Here is a 19,458-nt window from a genome sequence, read left to right as displayed (position 1 = left end):
CTATGGTGAAATGAAATATAATCAAACATATCACTGATTTCGAGAGTTATGCCCCTTACCTTAGGTTAACCTCCTTAAACACTCATAACATTCTGTATATAACTACTAAAAGAGCGTGATGGAAAGAGAAAATATAACCTCGACTTTTTTATTTGATACTTGGCAGAGATCTTTGAGTGATGCCGCTGTAAAGTTTAAGTTTAGTAATTACAACCGGAAATCACAGTGAACTTCATTACGAAAACAGGATATTTCGGTACATTCAAAAACTACCCATAATTCTATGTCATTACGATAATAAACATACTTATGCGTTTAAAATAATGCGTTTCTACCATGATGAAATAAAGAGAGGTATGTCACTAATCGCAAATTGGGTATATGTTCAAGTAGAATGTCTTTAGGTCACCTTGTCCTCCATTTGCAAAATCGCAACTGCTCGGTCTGCTCAGATCATGAGTGAGTCGAAGGTAATTGGTGATACCCGTACAGGTTGCCCATTTGAGGACTTCCACCTCTTAAAATAAGGGCATCATACAAAGCAAAACAAAAACATTCTCATAACACGATTTTATTCGGGGGTTTCACGTTACAAGAAAACAGCAGTTTCTAGTTTACTGCAGTCGTTTATTTCGTAAATTTTATATTTTGTTTCTGTGTGAATGTTGGTATTTTTATTTTGGTTTCTTTGAATGATTTGTCTAGTTTTTAATAGATGATTCTCTTGGTTTTATTTCAGGTATTTGTATTTAAATCAAATTATCATCCATCTTTAGTTCAAATGGATTGTATACAAAATGTTATAATATTCTCAGCGACGAATATTGTTACACCAAATATGTAACTAATGAAGTTCATGCTATGTAATCACGTGTAATTTTATCTAATATTATTTTATTTTTTTTGTTGTTTAATTTTGGAATGCTATGAGACTGAACAGAGTTAACACAAATGGTTATATAAATGAACACTACTAATTTCCAGAATTGGCAAACGATTTGCATCATTACAGAACGAGGTTCTCAATGCCTGGAGTAAAATGGCCGATGCCTCTAGATAAACAGTGGTACAGCTTTGATATGGGACCTGTACATTTTATCAGGTAGATAAAATATATGTATTATTTTTATTCTGAATAAAAGATCGAAAGCGTACAAAAAAGTAAAATTCATTTCAACGGATACACCAGTGTACCAGAATTACACTATATCAACAGGGAATTTGATTTACTTTACAGCATGTGTTTTTTTTATTATTATTATTGGATGAGATCTCTTCGTCTCGTAGATATTTATTTGGCACACTCATCGTCTAAGATAATTGATGGTATCTACTGATTAACTGTCACGCAGTTCTGGTATGATCGATTTGATACATGTACATGTATTTTCAGTTATTACCTGACATATTTCGATAAACTACCTAAATTCAAACCAATTGACTTTTATACATGTATAATATTTCTATTCCAGGAACACAAATATCCTTACACAGGTCTGGCTGAAACAAATATAACTATTTTCGATTCAATAAATTCATTTTTCCTCTTATTTATATCCATGTACATCAGCTGTCGTGTCAATGTGTTCAGAGAGATATACATTTTATTTCTTTTGAAATCTTCAAGTAAAATTTTGGCCCTGATGTATTGCTTTCTGATATCAAGTTCAAGATCATATTCCTGCGGGTTCATAAACTAATTGATACTGGCGTATATTTTTTAGTGATTTTTTGGGGTTTTTTGTTGTTTTTTTGTGTTATCTTTTTTAATTCTGTTCGCTACATTGTGTATGTATTGTTCAAGTTTAATGTTTTAGATTTTGACGCATGTTAATCATCCCACTGCTGAATCTCCGGTAATTTTTTTGCCAATGCATGTATATAATCGAACGTTGATTTCTTCAGACTTAATTCAGATTATTATTTCATCGCTGCAAATTTTAGTAATCAGATATGTTTTAATAAGTGTATCAAATTTATAAAGATGGACCTCGTGTCTTATTTAGCACACGTCACTACCTAAATAAATTGCGAATTCCTAAAATTGAAAGGTGTAGGGGTTTTAGGCTATTGTTGGCCTCAATATATCAATTTGGTTGTAATAACATAAACAAGTACGTTTTTTTCAAGCAATCGGTTCGATTTTTGTTTTATATAAGATGGTGGTATAAGCCATTATTTTGTGATATTTTCAATCAATGGGCCCAGAAACTGACAAAAGTACAAATTTTAATCAAATTTTAATAAAAATGGTCATCGAGAAAAAAAAGGGGTGTGTCGAAACCCTCCGTGTCAAAGTTCTTGAGTTACCTATCATTACTCATGGTTCGGGTAGACTGGTTCCCATTTCGCCTTAGCTGTCCAATTTACTAAATGAAATTATTCCCATTTCGCCTGAGTGGTTTTTGGAGTGAACTAAGGCGAAATGGGAACTTATGTAAACATATAATTAAGTCCAAGTTTGTTTGTATAACAATTAAAAGATTTTTTAGTGTTGTTTATTGTTGTTTATTTTTAATTGTAGATTTGTTTTCTGTCTGATTTATTTAAAATGTCCTGAACTTTTTTTTATATATTTTTTTTTTCTTTTAAAGATTTTCAATTTCAATTGACTGATTGGCTTAGCAAACAAAATTCAAAATACTATATTAATTCATACTATACGTATAGCCATTCCATATAAGAAGTCTGCCTCCTCTATTTGTCTCTAGGAAGTCAACATAAAGTAGTACTCCAGACACTGTTGTTTAGAAAACGGATGGTCATTTGTTGTGGATTTGGCTATTTATACATTTCCTGACATTTTGAGAATTCTCAAATTATGTCATCAAAGAATTTTTTAATTGAAGCAAACTTATTTTTTTTATCATAATGACCATAATAAATAAATTAAATTATCAGTGATTTTTTGCAAGCATATTTCATTTAATCACTTGTGGTTGTACTTAATTAAAACTGATGATTAATTTTATTGATTTAATATAAGAAAATAGAGATTAAACATTAAATCTTTGATAAATTTACACCCATTTTCTTTTTATTTTTTAAATATGAAAAATCACTTTATTACTTATTATTAAACTAGCATTTTTTGTTGTTTATTTGGGAATTATAAAAAAAACATCTCATTAGTTTACAGTTTTGTTTTGATAAGAGAAAAAATATAAAATTCCCATTTCGCCTTAGTACTTTTTTTACCTTTTTTACCTGTAATTTGACAACTAAGGCGAAATGGGAATACACAGACAGGTGTTATTGTGTTTTAACCACTATCAGTTAAGAAAGGTTTGTTGTCAGACAAAAAATTCTTTAAATTGCCAAACGTTAATCTAAAATTGTATTTTTTTTCCAATAGTTTTTCTACAGAGGTATATTTCACCCACAATCAAAACTACGTCTGTCTGCAGTATGATTGGCTATTGGAAGATCTACAAAGAGCTAATAAAAACAGAGATACGACGCCATGGATTGTTGCCATGGGTCACCGACCGATGTATTGTTCCAACAGTAACCTTGACGACTGCACGCCTCATTTCTGGGGCCAGTGGGTGAAAAGAGGGTATGCACAACGACAATTATTATTTTTAGATAAGTTGTTGCCTCCAGAAAGAAAACGGATAAAAAAATGTGCTCTTCCGAAGTCTAATTCAAAATTTCAAAAAAATTAAACTATTCTCCATTTTGCATTTACAACATTTGAAGTAACAACATCGGGGGTGGGGGTATGAGATGAAAAATCCTCCAAGTTAACCTCCAGATAAAGAAAATAATGCCAGTTGTGTACAACATCTAATTTGCATTCACACCTTTGTGAATGATGAATTCACACCTTCGTCATCATCAACTCGTGGATCGTTATGGTGTATCCATCTGCGGGTCATAGTTTTCCTTTCCTCGTTTGTCTACCCCGGACTTGACTTTTTATGAGCAACTCGGCGGGTGTTTCTAGAAAAGCAGAGGACGCTTACCCTACCGGTGCACCTGGTCCATGCTCCCAGTTTTTAGTGGAGTCTGAGTTGCTCAATTGCTTTTGTTACTTTGTATGTATGATTTTAGTCACTTTTTCTTCTTTGTTGTGTATGTCTGTTTTCCATGTCTGGTCTTTGTTGCTGGATTACATTCTTTTGATTACCGCTATAACCTTGGTTCCCTTGATTACTCTTTCATATAGTTAAGCTTTTTTTATTTATTTTTGTTTGTTTTATTTCAGATTAGAAGATTTGTTCTACGGCATGGGGGTAGATTTGGTAATTGAAGCTCACGAACATTCTTATGAGAGATTATGGCCGGTTTATCGATCAGATGTAGTCCAGCATAACTATATTAATCCACGCGCACCTGTTCACGTCATTTCCGGGGCAGGTGGAAACAACGAAGGTGTTGATTGGATGGGATACACAAGTTAGTGGATATCAATTTTATTTTAGTTTTATGAATTCAACATTTATTAGTTTTTTTACTAGTTGCACAAATGTCATTAAGGGAAGGTAAATCTTTTGCATACATGTCATAACAAACCTGTCTAATCCGAACTCTAAATAATCCGAATCACTGGCTACTTTTAACACGCCTTTAACAATCAGATGCATATTTTAATCTCGATGAATCGAATACCTGTGTAAAAACGAGTCAGTTTTAAATTTCAAAAGAGATTAGGTTTAGACAGGTTTTGCTGTCTTCAGTGAATTTTCGAATTCGTGGATATTAATTGAGTATCTAGTTTTTGTGTAGTTTGGCAGAAGAAATGCTGTCAAAGACACTGAAAAATTTCTGATAAATAGTACCAAACCAAAATTGCACGTAACACATGCACATAAATACCCTTTTCAATTGGACCTACTAGTCAATTTCTGTAACACTAGAAAATGACCTCGGGTGCAGAAAGAAGAAATTCTTCTTGAATTATCCATTCATCGGGTGGCACTCGTTATTTTAATTTGTTATCACTGAAAAATAAAGAACAATAACTACTTCCAGAATTTTGGCGGGACGAGAGTTGCTAAGAATAAAAGAAATGGAAAATATTCAATCAGTTCAACTGTTATTTTAAAATTACAGTTGGAAAAAATCCAGAGAGGTTCTTCCGCCTAGCGCATTCGAGGTTTTTTTGTGTACGAGAAAGTCTAAGTAGTTCCGCTTGATACCCATTTTATAGTTCAGGATTTCGAACATCACAAGGAAGTGCGAGTCTCGTGATTATTACAACGATTTATTTCTACAACTAAGAAAAACATGTACATAAATTAAGTTTAATATGAGTTAGGTAGCAGCTGCAACCGAGCATCGCACTTATTTAACTTTCTGTTAAATCATTGAAAAAAGGCACGATAGGTGATAGGGGCGAGATGGGATAGGTAAACCGTTGTCCATTTTTGTTTGAAATAATGCAGCGTACCGGATCTAGATATTGTAAATAATATTTCAAAATATTTTTCTTTGTTTTTGAATTGCATATTTTAATTTCAAATAAATTCAAAAGCTACTTTCACTTTGAATTCGCTTCCCCGATTCATTTGAACTGTGGCCCTGTCCGATACCTATGATAATAATAATAATTCCGGTTTAATTGAACGTCTATCGCTAGCCTTGCATGCGAAGTTCGGTATTAAACAAATAAATAAATGTTAAAAGATATGCAGTATCAATAGTTGATATCCTGTCAAGTTTACCAAAACTTCATATAGAAGTAAACTATGATATTTTGTTAATTTCAGATACATGGTCTGCATTTAAAGCCGACAAAAGAAGTAAAAATTCATATGGACGTTTATCTATCGTAAACAATACACATCTTCATTATGATCAAATCAGTGCCATAACAAAAGAAGTACTCGACCAGTTTTGGATAGTACAGGAAAGTCATGGACCACTGATATCAAATATTGACTGCTCTAATGAGAAAACACAATTTAGTATATGTTCTTGTCCGCCTCCGTTTCATTATTTGACTGTTTTAATTTCCGGTAGTGCTGTGCTTTTTGTCGCCATAGCAACTTCGATTGGGGTCTGCTGTGTGTTTTGCAAATGCTGTAGACGTTGTTCTTGTAGACATTGTATATGCTTTACATTGACAAGGAGATTCTCATTCAGTCGGATGCAGTTCCGTCACCAACCGTTCATAGATACGGAAAATATCGACACGGACGAAGAACTCGGTTCTTATTGGGCAGCCTATTCAATCGACTCCGCTGTCAGCGACTCGGAATTTATTCAAAATTAAAACATACCCATTTACGGGAAGTCGAGCGATTTTTACAGGAGGTCTTAATGATTAAAAGCAGCTTCAATAATACGCTTTAAATCTGGCATTTGACCACAGTATTTCCAGTTCAAAATTTTCTGCGGAAACAAAACTCTTTAACAGAAGTGCTGCCGTCGATTACATGTAATTAATACCAGCATATATAAATATATGGTAGGAATGGTTCGTTGATAACCAAAAGTGGTTCATAAGACAAATAGATTCGAGATGAATTTACAATATATATATTTACTTTAATGATTTGACGGATCCAGGGAAAGGTGGATGTTTTGCGATCGAAAATCCCCGTGTTTGTGTGTTTTGCTTACAACGGCATCTTTAGGGATAAAATAATCCTGTATAATAGTCGGCACTCCTCTTCCCCCAACTTTTCAAATCGATGGATCCCCGCCTACGTGTTATTGTATAAATAACATCGATATGGCGAATTAGCAGTCAAATTATGATGCTGTGTATGTATCAATGACGTCTTTTAAAATGCAGATTTTATTAATACAAATTGTATTTCAAAGTTGGCGGCGGGCGTAAAAATACTCTTTTTTAAGATCAGCACCCTGTTTTTTTTTCAAATCCTGACGAAAACACTGACAATTTTATACTGTACTGTAGTATTTTTAATGTAACAATGTGACCTAGAATCTGCGTACACTACTTGAGATGTTTAGGTTTCCTGCACGCACGGTACCTAAACGCACGCTAAACCTCACCAAACGCACGATAGACGAACGCTTACAACGTGCGTTAAACGCACAATAGACGAAAGACGAAAAATAATAACATCAGCAAATAACGATGAAAGGGTAAATAGAAAATTGAATTAATGAAAATATATTAATTAATAATTGCAAATAATATATAAAAAAAAAAGCTGAATCGGGGAAATAATCAAAGTAAAAAGTAAACGAACGCTTCTATATTGCGTTTAAACGAACACTCGTATCTTGCGTTTGAAAGAACGCTCCTGTCGTGCGTTTAAAAGAGCGCTCCCAGCGTGCGTTTAAACGAACGCTTGTATCGTGCGTTTAAACGAATACAAAACGATTGATGTAAACGCACGATAAACGATGCACGAACGCTAAAATGGGAAAGGTGAACGTTTCAAGGAGTGTAATAAAAGAGTAAATAACTGATGTTCACTTCATACGAGCTCTGAACCACCTCGGTAGTAACGTGGTATCGTGCTGGATCCAGCTTCTATTGCGGGAGATCATGTGTTAGATCGTCAGCTTCGTTGTGAGCTAGCACAAAACATAATCTTGCTCAGCTTGCCGAATTAGTCTGTTCAATTTGATTGAGCGCTTCGCACTGAAAAGTATATAATATATTCCTATGGGCGTATAACCTCAACCGATACCCCAATAATTCGGTAAATACATACATACCATTTCAAACTTGAAATTCGTTTGTAATAAAGAAAATAGTGGTATAACCTCACGAGATTTCTACAAACCTGTCTTTCTGACAATCACTTCAAAGTATAAAATTTTCAACAAAAGGGGGTGGTGGTCACATGTTTAAATTTTAGTATTTTAGTTTTTTCAGGTTGTTAACTTTCAAACGACTAGTAAAACGTCAAAACGTTAGATATTTTTATTTGGCATGAAACCTATTTATTACTTAATGGGGTCGACCTAGGGCAAGGGATGTAACTCTTGAAATCAGTGGTATGTTTGTATCGCATTCAATTTCACCAAAGTCTATCAAGCTTTCATTTGGAACAGTATAAAATCAATCAAAGTTACGTTGATGCTTACATGAAATTGATGTTAAATGCTAAATTCAAACGTTTCAATGATTTCCTTAAATCAAAATAATTCTGAAATCCATTGTGTTATTTGAATTATGTGAAGTTTTTATTTTTTTATGAAGAAAAATACTAGCCCTACCCCAATAAAAATATGTAAAATTTGGGGAAAACAGAATTTTCAATTGAACTGTGATCTTAATAATTATCAAATCTTAACCTTTTTGTGAAAAGCTTCCAAACAATTTATTCATTCATTTCATGGCACGATTTGTAAACAGTTTTCAGCGATTTCTGACAGAGAATGAAAAATTGGCAATTTCGGATTTTTTTTCGATTTTTTCCTCTTTCATTGATTGTATCTTTTCTGAGAAATTCTCTGACTGAGATTTTGAAAACTATGGTATCAATATATGTACTCGTTCTCAGTATGTTAAGATTTTCTTTGTTGAAGATCACATTCGTTATCGTACACTGTAGCCCCGTATTTGATACAAGGAATGACATCCCAGTGTTTAAGGGTTTCCGATTATTTAAAATTTTGTTCTACGGTAAGAGTAATCAAGGGAACCAAAGAATGTAATCCAGGGACAAAGACCAGATATGGAAAACAGACATACACAACAAAGAACATAAAGTGTATATACAAATGTAAAGTTATATAACTAAAATAATACAAAGTAACAAAAGCAAATGAGCAGCTCGGACTCCACTAAAAACTGGGAGCATAGACCAGGTGCACCTGTAGAGTAATTGTCCTCTGCTTTTCTAGAAACACCCGCCGAGTTGCTCATCAAAAGCCAGGTCCGGGTTAGCCAATGAGGGAAGGAAAACTATGACACGTTGAACAAATCTGTTTTCATGGCGCAGACGGATACACCGTAGCGATCAACGAATTCTTCATGATGACGACCATAAAACTTCTGTAGTGATGACTTCAATCTTGTATTAACAAAACCCTGTTTTAGATATTTTGTGTTGAAACAAATCTGACAGTGTTCGTGAATACCTTTGCATCGACCATGATGACAACATAATGAAATAAATTGGAAGTTTTAGAGTGATGTTTTTTTTTTCATTAGCAGGATCAGAATAAACACATGAGAAAGTTTAGTCGAAAAATTGCATGTATGCAAGAATAACTTATAACCAGAAATATCGGGAATGGTGAGATGGGTTATGAGGAGATGGGGTGTGAGTAACGAGGAGATATTGTGTACGGGAGTGAGGAGATGGGATTTGGGGAATTGAGAGATTGTGTGTAGGAAAAGGGAATGAGAAAATTGTGTATGGGAATTAAGGGATTGTATATAGGGTATAAAGAGATGGGATTTAGTGAAATGGGAGATATATTCTTGGGTAAGGGGAAAGGGATTATTGGGAATTAGGAGGCGGATAATCGAGAATGAGGAAATGCTATGTAGGGATTGAGAAGATTGTGTATGAGAAACATGGAAATTATATATAGGGAGGGGTTATGAAAAAAAACACAGTTCTTTATCCTTGTATATGAAACATCGTTCCAAGAATAAGTGTACTCACAAGTTGTATTGTTCTGACTAAAAAACCTTCAGACTTGGTTGTGCTTAGGTCACCAGACAATGTTTTCAAATAACTGTCAGTGGTCTGACATCCAAGTGGGTTCGGTTCAAAGTGTGAACCGGGAGAAGACAGTCCTTTATTCGCCTCGAGTTGAAGAGAGAACTGTGAGATGAGATCTCTTGTTCTAAATTCGGCTTCGGCAATTATTCGTTTTACATGTGTACCATCAATTCTGTATCGTGCATATAGTCCGAAGATATTAAGGATAACTAGTTTTTTGTTTAAATATATGATATCAAGTTTGGTTTTCTTTTTTATTATCTTAATTGAAAACAACAAAAAATGAATGCATCGACAAACATAATTACTTTGTTATGATTTTGTTTAGTCATTTTTCGGAAAATTACATTTCTCTTTAAAAATTTCCTCGTGCATTTTTAAAATTGTACTATTCCAATGTTTATTCATTTTCAGAAAAAGGCTATTTAAATTTTGTAATTAGTATTTTAAGTGGATATTGAACACAGCTTGAAGCAAATCTTCAATATTTGTATAGAACAGCTCTTATTGCAACTTTTTTGTCTGTAAAAAAATAGAGTAATTCCAAACCTGTACAAACCGATCCTCAAGTAATCCCAAACCTGTATAAATCGAACCTTGCATGGGTAATCAAAAACCTTATAAACCAAACCTCGAGTAATCCCAGGCCTGTATAAACTGAACCTCGGGTAATCCCAAGCATGTATAAATTAAACTTCGGGTAATCCCAAACCTGTATTAATCGAACTTCGGGTAATCCCAAACCCGTATAAATCGAACTTCGGGTAATCCCAAACCTGTATAAACCGAACCTCGAGTAATCCCAAACCTGTACAAACCGATCCTCAAGTAATTCCAAACGTGTATAAACCAGACACTCGAGTAATCCCAAAGCAGTACAAACCGAACCTCGAGTAATCCCAAACCTGTATAAACCGAATCAAGTAATCCCAAACATGTACAAACCGATCCTCAAGTAATCCAAAACATGTATAAACCAGACACTCGAGTAATCCCAAACCTGTATAAACCGAATCAAGTAATTGCAAACTTGTACAAACCGAACCTCGAGTAATCCAAACCTGAATAAACCAGACACTCGAGTAATTCCAAACCTGTAAAAACCAGACACTCGAGTAATCCCAAACATGTATAAACCAGACACTCAAGTAATCCCAAACCAGTATAAACCGAACCTCGAGTAATCCCAAACTTGTAAAAACTAGACACTTCTTAAAATAGCTTTTTATTTATTAGAATACTTTAAGCAGGTCGTATCAAACACGGCCACTGTGGTTCTAAATCTTTATTCAGTAAAAAAAATAAATAAATTACAAAAATACAACATTTAAGTAATTCCAGTATCGCAAATTATATATACTGAATATTACATGTAAAAATCTTTATCACACGCTGTATCAACCCGAGACTCAGCCATGCAATATCCAACTTCATTAGCATAAATATTGCATATGGACTCCATGACGAAAATGCCTTAGCGTGGAACGAGAGCGCGAGCTACCCGTGCCTGTATATATCTATCATTGGTCAATTATCGGTTAATGGGTGTGGTCAAGTCATATTACAAATCATTTATAGCACCGTTTTCCTTGTTATCCAAATAGACTTCTCGCCCTAAGGGCTCAAAGTCTATTTGAATAACTCGTAAGACCGTGCTATAAATGTTGCTATAAATGTAACTTGTAAACGAAGAAACTAGTACAACCAAGCCCAACGAAGTGTTACTGATCAAATCCTCAAACATACTAGAAACCATATATAGAAGACGACGGAAATTAAAATGAATACACAATATCTGGCAAGCAAAACACAATAATGAAATAAATATAAAGTAGTAAAAATACACCCTATCACATTTTGTACCTACTGCATATGAAAATCCAGAAACGGTTTCGGTTTTCGCAGGTTTCACTGTAAACATTACAGGAAGATAATGTACAGTAAAACTTATTTAAACCGAACACATATGGGATATAAAAGAAATTGGTCTGAAAGAGACAGGTGTTATGTTTAACAGAGTTCAGCATTCCTATATTCGCCACAATAAACAATTTTGTCAGCCAACAGAGGTTAAAAGATTTAAAATTATAGACCAATTATAACTCAATTTGAAAAATCATCTAGTGTAACGTGAATATTTGTTTTGATGAGTGAGGATATTAAATATTTTTCTCTACAACATATGTTTTAAAAATGGATTTCATCGGATAACATTGTAAATTTCAAGGTTGACCCCTAGATATGTTACACATGCACAAAGGCAAGCTACACGCAGTCACAGACTTTCGTTTCCTCTCTTACTAACCGCTGCAGACAGGTCTTTCGAAATTCTGTGACAGTATGGAAATCAAACGTCGTTTGACAATCGGAAACCGACAAGTAGAATCATTCATTATTTCCGACTGCAAGATTATTGCATTTCTAAGAGGGTTGCATCGTCTATCTAGAGTGAACTTCGAACGTCAGACATTGTTCGGAGCTTTGAACAAAGGATTATCAAGGATTATCTTAATAATTTCTAATTACCGTTTTTGCAAACTTATCGTCAACTTTCCTTTCTACAGAAATTGCAAGCATTTTTATTCAAAAAAGGACATTTTTCTTTATCCTTCGTGTATGGAGGTTCATGTAATTTAAAAGAAAATTAGTGATTATTGTCATAAAATCCAGCAGCCATGGTAAAATAGTGAAAATAATATTATTGAGTTTTAGTACAAATCAGGGGTGTCTGTCCAAAACTAACAGCAAAGTACTATGTTTTATATAAAATCAGACACTTAGAAACAAACACAGAATGAAAACATGCTCTGCCCGTTAAATTCGTTCTGCTAAGGATACATCTACCATAATCCTAGCACTTTTCCAAATCATTTAGATTTTTGTAATACTTAGTACTTGACCTCGCCTCGTCATGCAGATTAATATAGTAGAAAAGACACAGCTCCGCGGATTTGTAACGTGTTAATGCCTTGTGACTTCGTTCATATCCTGTACAGCAGAGCATATAATATATTGGACTGTAAATCAGGTTCAACGAAGGAGATTGAATTGAATTTTGCTCTAGTATCGGGAATTTATCGCTTTCACTACCTCAAAATTCATTTTACCTGACACAAAAAGTGTCGGATAAGAAGGGTTTCGGTTTATTTGGGGTTCGATGTGGACAGGTTTTTGGTTTATTTGAGGTTCGGTGTAGACAGGTTTTGGGTTTATTCGGGGAGTTGTTGTAGACAGGATTTTGGTTTATTTGAAGTTTGGTGTAAACAGGTCTTCGGTTTATTTGGGGTTCATTGTAAACAGGTTTTCGGTTTATTTGGGATTCGTTTTAGACAGATTTTTTATTTATTTGGGGTTCGGTGTAGACAGGTTTTTGGTTTCTTCGGGGTCGGTTCAGAGAGATTTTACTGTAATTTATGCCTAAAATTTCACACCATTGAAAAAACAATACAACGAATTCCCTTTCTGCAATACAGATAACAATTAGAATAAGATTTCTTGGAAAAACTGACAGGTGTGTTTTTTCCAGTGTGATTAACCTAAATCCTGATTCTTACAGAGAATATACCATCATACCAAGTATTATAGACGTAGTGTTAGCGACATCCTATGTGTAGCAAGTGTAGGGATGCTGTTTTTTCTTTGAATACGTCAATGGATTCTATTTAATACTTATTTATTTATTTATTTAATAATAATTTGGAAATTACTGGCTGTGTAGAAATGTATTAAGCTTTCCAAGAAGAGTGTCACACATTATTCTCACCGAATGAGACTCCACCCAACGCCAAATAACCACGCGGCCTTCCATGTGCGTTTTAGCGAAAGCTTGATTGCACACATTGAGCTCCGTCCATCATAGGCGTAGCCTAAAGTCGTATTAGAAGTCTAGGACAAACGCAAAAAAAGTTACGGACAAATCTTATAAAAAAAAGAGTTAGGAAGAAGAAAAGGTTTCCCTGGGGAGTCATTTCGGTCCTGGTCACCAAAAAAAAAAACAAAAGATCGGTTTCATATTTTTCTTTTTTATGTGTTTCAGTGAAGAGGTCCTGCGACACAACCCTGTATATATTTTTATCATGACTTCTTCCTTGTCTTGGCAAAATGGGGCTGAATATAGCCTATTTTGACATATTTCAAAAAGTAAAAAATTAAGAATTTTGGTTGCTATGGCAATCAGATTCAAACCAATCAGATTGTTTTGTACTTTATTGAAAATTGCCCAACTCCAGATATATTTCATGACTAATTTCCACCATTAGATATCAAAATTACATTCAAAATGTGACATTTTTGGGATTTTTAGGCGATGGTTGCTAAGGCGTGGCCGTTGATATGGTAACGGTAAAAATATTTTTCCGTTTTTTATTTTGTTTATTTTTTTTTTTTCCATTAAATCCAAAAATGGAAGTCAATTTGGATCAAATATCTGACATCAATAAATCACTGCATGATTCTTAGTGACACCACTTTTCACAGTTTTAAACACACCTTAAGGAGGTAGACCTAGGATAAAGGATATAACTCTTGAAATCAGTGATATGTTTGTATTATATTTAATTTCACCACAGCCTATCAAAGCTTTCATTGAAACTGAAAGAAATCAGTCCAAGTTACTTTGGTGCTTTCATGAGATTGGTGTCAAATGCTGAATACAAACGTTCCAATTATTTGTAACAGTTGTATCCCTTACCCTAGGTCTACCTCCTTAATCCAAGAGTAAGCCGGTTTAATTCATTTCATTTTATTTTATGGGGGAGGGGTAGGATGACATTTTTTATCCTTATTTGGGAAGATTATTATGACATACTTTTTTCGGGGTTTAAATAGATAAAACCTTTGAAAACTTAAGATAAATCTTTTTCCCGTCAAAATTGAAGTAAAAAACGAGCACACTGACCAATCATTCTTTTTTATCCATATTGTTCCAATTATGAAAGATTTCACAACCCTTTGATATTATAAGTACCAGTCCACATATAATTCAGACACCGTCATTAGTAAGGTGATTCATGGTGAAGAAAAACCCACCAAACAAATGATGCCTTTTCAGTAAACTTTCACAGAACAATAACCAACAATTCCGAACTGTAATTTTTAGAAATTCATACATTCATCTCCCAATAAAATCAACCAAATCAAGAACGGTAACTCTTGCAAAGTGCCAAATTAATTGCGTGCACAATCTATGTCATTTTTATCTCAAAAGCGCAAAAACCAAATGAATAACTAAGACTGATTATGTGGTCAGTAACTGTCTCTGAACAAGAAATATAACTGAATTCGGTGTGTTTTTTTTTTTTTGACATGCATGAATCATCTTCTGTCCAGTTTTCAAAAAGACTACCACTTAAAACTGAGCAGCGAACTTCCTTGATCATGTTTCTATCTTGCACACTAATGATGTTAAACAACCCTCGTCACAGTCTGGCAATGGAACTGTACTTTAAGCAATATGCTCGGTGCTGTATTACTCTAAATTTCCATCTTATCTTGCACTTCATTAGGACGGGTCCTCTTGATAAAAGAGGAACATACCTCGAATAAATGCGTACATATTGGCTAAGAACTATCCTTTCAACGAAAGCAAAAATAAAAAAATATGTTTGGCATTAATTTTTATCAGATCATAATTTATTGAACTAATTGTGGAAGAGTAAATCTTATAAAAAAAGACAATATTTGTTGTTTATATACTATACTAGAGTACTATAGCCTCGTACAATCGTTTCCAGAACAAGTTTCCATGTGTATTGTCCTGACATCGACGACTTTCCCCATCGACCTCTAGACAAGTGACATTGTTCCAGATCCTCATTAAAGAAACGGGCATTTGTGATGGGGAGAGCTTATCCAGCAGGATAACAACTAGCATATCCCTATTTTCCCGGAACATTTTCATTCGTGCCATATCGAGTTCAAAAGTGCACCAGGTGCTTTCAAGAAACGCACAACTAACCACGATCAAGGTTTTTCTGCTCTCTGATATAGCATCCATTATATTGTCCATAATAAGTTTACCAACAGCAAAATCTCTGTCATGTAGACACAGTCTTAAGTGTTTCTGTTCTTCTAGGAAGTTTACAAGAATTTCACAGACCCATTCTTGATCAGTTTGACAATAGGCAACAAATACATCATATTTGTATACACTACAATCCCCTTCAAGCGCTGAATAATGGCGGTACTTCCGGCGGATGTTCAGATACCAATAATGAATTGTTATTCTATATCTATATGCTATTATGCTTGTAGTAAATATCACAATAAGAATGACGCCAAGAATAATTGAAATATTCAACCAAATTTTACTCATGCAAATATTTCGCATTTGCTCTAAGTTTTCATAAGCATATTTTGTTGTTTTGCGGGTTTTGTCAATATATTTGCATGGGTAGTCCCCCATATTATCTAGTATTACTTTAGTGTTCTGAAGCCATTCGATAAAGTGGATTGAATCACAATCACAATCGAAATTATTACCTTTTAATAAAAGATGCAACATATTACCAGTGTTCAGCATATAATTGTCCAGCTGGTTTATGTCTTCTTTTTCGAAATTATCTATCTGATTTTTGGCAAGGTTCAATTTATTTAGTTTTTTAAATTTGTTTATGTTGAAAGGTATTTTTGTTAATTTATTATTTGATAAATCTAAAGAAACCAATGATTTAAATTGAGACTCAAACATTTGTTTGTGTAGAAACTCAAATTCGTTACCTGAAATGTCTATCTCTTCCAGAACGTTAAGGTTCTGCAAAAATTTTCCCTCTGTGTCATTCTTCAAACCAACATTTAAATATGTTTTTCTACTGACTAAACTCGTCAAATTAGGCAAATACCGGAGCATGTTTAAATCGAGAATACTGCAGTTGAATTCCGAAATCAAGAGTGTCTTTAAAGAAGATAATCCAAGAATATGACCTGCACAGTTTTCAAATTTCAATCCAGCCAAGTTCAAGTATTCTAAATTATACCCATTTGTAAAATTTACATTTGCCACTTTGTTAGTTCCTCCACTAAATTTAGACATGTCTAAGTGGTGCAGTTGTTTTGGAAGTGTGAAATGAAACGTAATTTGTCTTTCCCCTAAAACGTTTTGCCGTCGTTTTTCTAACAGACTTGGAGATGCAGAGTTTTGCCGTCGTTTTTCTAACAGACTTGAAGTTGCACAGTTTTGCCGTCGTTTCTCTAACAGACCGGATGCTGCAGAGTTCTGCCGTCGTTTTTCGACCAGACTTGAAGTTGCAGAGCTGCAGGAGGACCGTCTCGACTTGACACTTGCTTGATTTGAAAGATCCAACCAATAAAGATTGTTCAGAAGACTTAGTTGAAAAAAGAAGTCAATATTTTGTTTACCGATAGCATTTTCTTTTAGTATAAGCTTTTGCAAACAATTTTTGTATTTCATTTGTTGTATCGCCTTAGATTGAATTACACTTATCTGGTTTCGCGTGAGGTCAACTTCCTTGATGCATGCAACACCTAAAAGAGAAAATGTTGAGGCTTGCAAAACATCGGTTTCCCCTGAAATGACAAAATTTCCTGTGAAGTCAATTGTTGTCATGTTTTTATCTTCAAATGAAGTCAGCAAGGTCAATAGTTTCGATAACCGAAGTCTGTTCCACTCAATATACAGGTAACTCAATGACGCGAATGGCTTTAAAGCACCGGCCTCAATTTTTCCAATTAGGCAATTGAGTTTCAAATGAGTAACTAGTGATTCGTTAAAAACAATGAATGTTTCGTTTTGCAGTGTTGTAATAATGCACGGAAAAAACTCAAGGTAATACAACTTTTTAAGTGATTGAAATCCATATCCAAACCTTCTGTTATTCAGTCCGTTAATTTTTAGTATTTCCAAATTCGGTAGATGCTGTAAAGCGTCCTCAGGATATGACACGAACGAGTTTTCCGCAATATCTAAAGTTTTTAAAGATGGAGTTTCTATAAACATAGTGCTTGGTAATGAATATAGAGAGTTTTTGTTGAGATTCAAATCTACTAGTCTGTATAATCCATGGAATGTTTTCGATTCTATAACAGATATTCTGGATGAATGAAGTTGAAGGTATCGAACGTTGCTCAAACCCGTAAATGTATAGTTTTTGAGACATTGGAATCTATTCTTGGAAAGATCTAGACGTGTTGTGTCGTATGGAATGTTTGGCACAAAATCGAGATGTTGGTTGCTGCAATCTGTGAAAACGTCACTACCAGTTCTAGTTGTAATGCAGCGAAGGTTTACCACTTTATTACATAAATGGAAGCACAATGATGCATACACGAAGACATTCATAGCCGAAAATTATATGTATCTTTTGATGATAAAATGTTAGCTTGTAATTTTATATATATATATATATTGTCACTTGACAAAGGTAAAGTGTATTTGTATTTGTTTTCAATTACAGCTCAAAGTACGTTTCTGGCATGCAGATGTATCAGCAAATGTAAGGGAAAAATCATTTCAATTCAATGGGGTATTGGACGGGGATGGGAGTATGGGGACATGGATAATGGTGCATATGAATCTTGATAATATTTTTACATTGATAATAAATGAAGTTTTTTCATGTTTAAAAATGTAAAATAATGTATTAGATAAAAAATGATAAGCAGTTTTCGTAACATGAATAGTCCGTGCTTATAAGGTAAATTGGGTGATGATTAATATGCACCGATATCTAGAATTGGTCATGGGGCAATAGGGATTTGGGCGAAATATTATGTGTTAATTGGGTTGTTAACCAACAAAAGATTGATTGGCTATTTTTTATGGTTTAACGTCCTATGGCTGATATTTCATGCATTTCGTAAATCAAACAGACTGAAACTATCGAGGCGGTTTTTCCTATAGAAAACTACATATCATGAAGGAATAGAGATATTTAGTAGCCTTATCATAGGTTTCATAATGAGTGGATTCATGTTGCACTAGTAATAAAACGATTTTCATTAGTGATTTCTTTTGAGTATTTGACGACTTCAGCATTTGGCATAGCAGAGAATTATAGAGATCGTCTTTTACGTCACCAGTTGGTATACTTTAATCTGTATCCCTGGTCAATATCATAAGCGACCCTAGGATAACTAAAAATGTAGACTCGGGTCACCAGCGACGACATGAGTATATTGCCGCTTAAGAAATAAAATAAAAACAAAGATAAAATTATCTAAATTACTTTAATTATTGTGCATTTGTATCTAAAGAAGATATAAGTAATTTGTAAAATATTTTCAACGTATTTTTTAAAATTTTAATATAAGAAATCACTGGTGACCTGGGGTTATATTTGAGAGAAACTTATGGAACAGAAATATTACCCGGGCTTCCAGGTTAACGTTACTCTATCTGTAAAGTCATCATTGATGTTACGGTCGAAATCGGAATTTTCCCATTCCGGAATGGGACACGTCCTGATTGGAATAACGCGAGATTCCACGTTATTCCGTTTCAGGCCGTCCGATTCCGGAATGGGACGATTTCGTGTTTTGAATATGTAATACAAGACTGATACCTATTACTAAATTTTTTGATATCTTTAAATGTTGTTGCTTTTCTATAACTGTGTTCAATTTCCCAATTAAAGACAAAAATATCTCTGTCCTCCTGCTTTCCTGTGAATATTTGTTCCAATTTTCATATAGGTACCCTTTAACAGTATTTAGTCAAATATGTCTAATTTTGCAAAAAAGACAAATTTTGATAAAAAAAATTAGTTACCTTTTTAAACATTAAAAGTGGTCTGTATTAATAAGAAAAATGCCTTAACTATTCTATGAATACCAAATTGTTCCAAAATCTCAATTTTTATGGCCCATATTCACAAAAGTCAAGTTTGGACCCCCT

General features: G+C 34.0%; 2 protein-coding genes across 4 annotated transcripts in view; one reads left to right on the top strand and one right to left on the bottom strand.

Annotated features, from left to right (window-relative positions):
- The window catches only part of LOC148599987 (acid phosphatase type 7-like), a 55,082-nt gene extending 46,016 nt beyond the window's left edge, over positions 1 to 9,066 (top strand). For all 3 annotated transcript variants that reach the window (XM_088557555.1, XM_088557553.1, XM_088557554.1), the window contains exons 6-9: positions 985 to 1,102; positions 3,356 to 3,559; positions 4,211 to 4,401; positions 5,715 to 9,066. In XM_088557555.1, coding sequence (XP_088413681.1) covers positions 985 to 1,102; positions 3,356 to 3,559; positions 4,211 to 4,401; positions 5,715 to 6,220 — 1,019 coding nt within the window. In that variant the 3' untranslated portion in view covers positions 6,221 to 9,066. The remainder of the gene's footprint in view (positions 1 to 984; positions 1,103 to 3,355; positions 3,560 to 4,210; positions 4,402 to 5,714) is intronic.
- Positions 9,067 to 15,208: 6,142 nt separating this feature from the next.
- LOC148599986 (uncharacterized) lies at positions 15,209 to 17,933 on the bottom strand. Its single transcript, XM_088558683.1, has one exon. The coding sequence runs from the start codon at positions 17,902 to 17,904 to the stop codon at positions 15,307 to 15,309; it is 2,598 nt and encodes an 865-aa protein (XP_088414809.1). The 5' UTR covers positions 17,905 to 17,933; the 3' UTR covers positions 15,209 to 15,306.
- Positions 17,934 to 19,458: the final 1,525 nt, after the last annotated feature.

The sequence above is a fragment of the Perna viridis genome, chromosome 13 (genome assembly GCF_037379345.1).
Source record: "Perna viridis isolate PV_CMFRI_1.1 ecotype Kerala chromosome 13, ASM3737934v1, whole genome shotgun sequence".
NCBI classification, from domain to species: Eukaryota; Metazoa; Mollusca; class Bivalvia; order Mytilida; family Mytilidae; genus Perna; species Perna viridis.
Note: the sequence above shows the minus strand (reverse complement) of the source record. Positions and strands in the feature narration are given on the sequence as shown.

Bases quoted from the DNA above. Each gene is read 5' to 3' on its own strand.
- LOC148599986 (XM_088558683.1), bottom strand. From the start codon at position 17,904: ATGAATGTCTTCGTGTATGCATCATTGTGCTTCCATTTATGTAATAAA.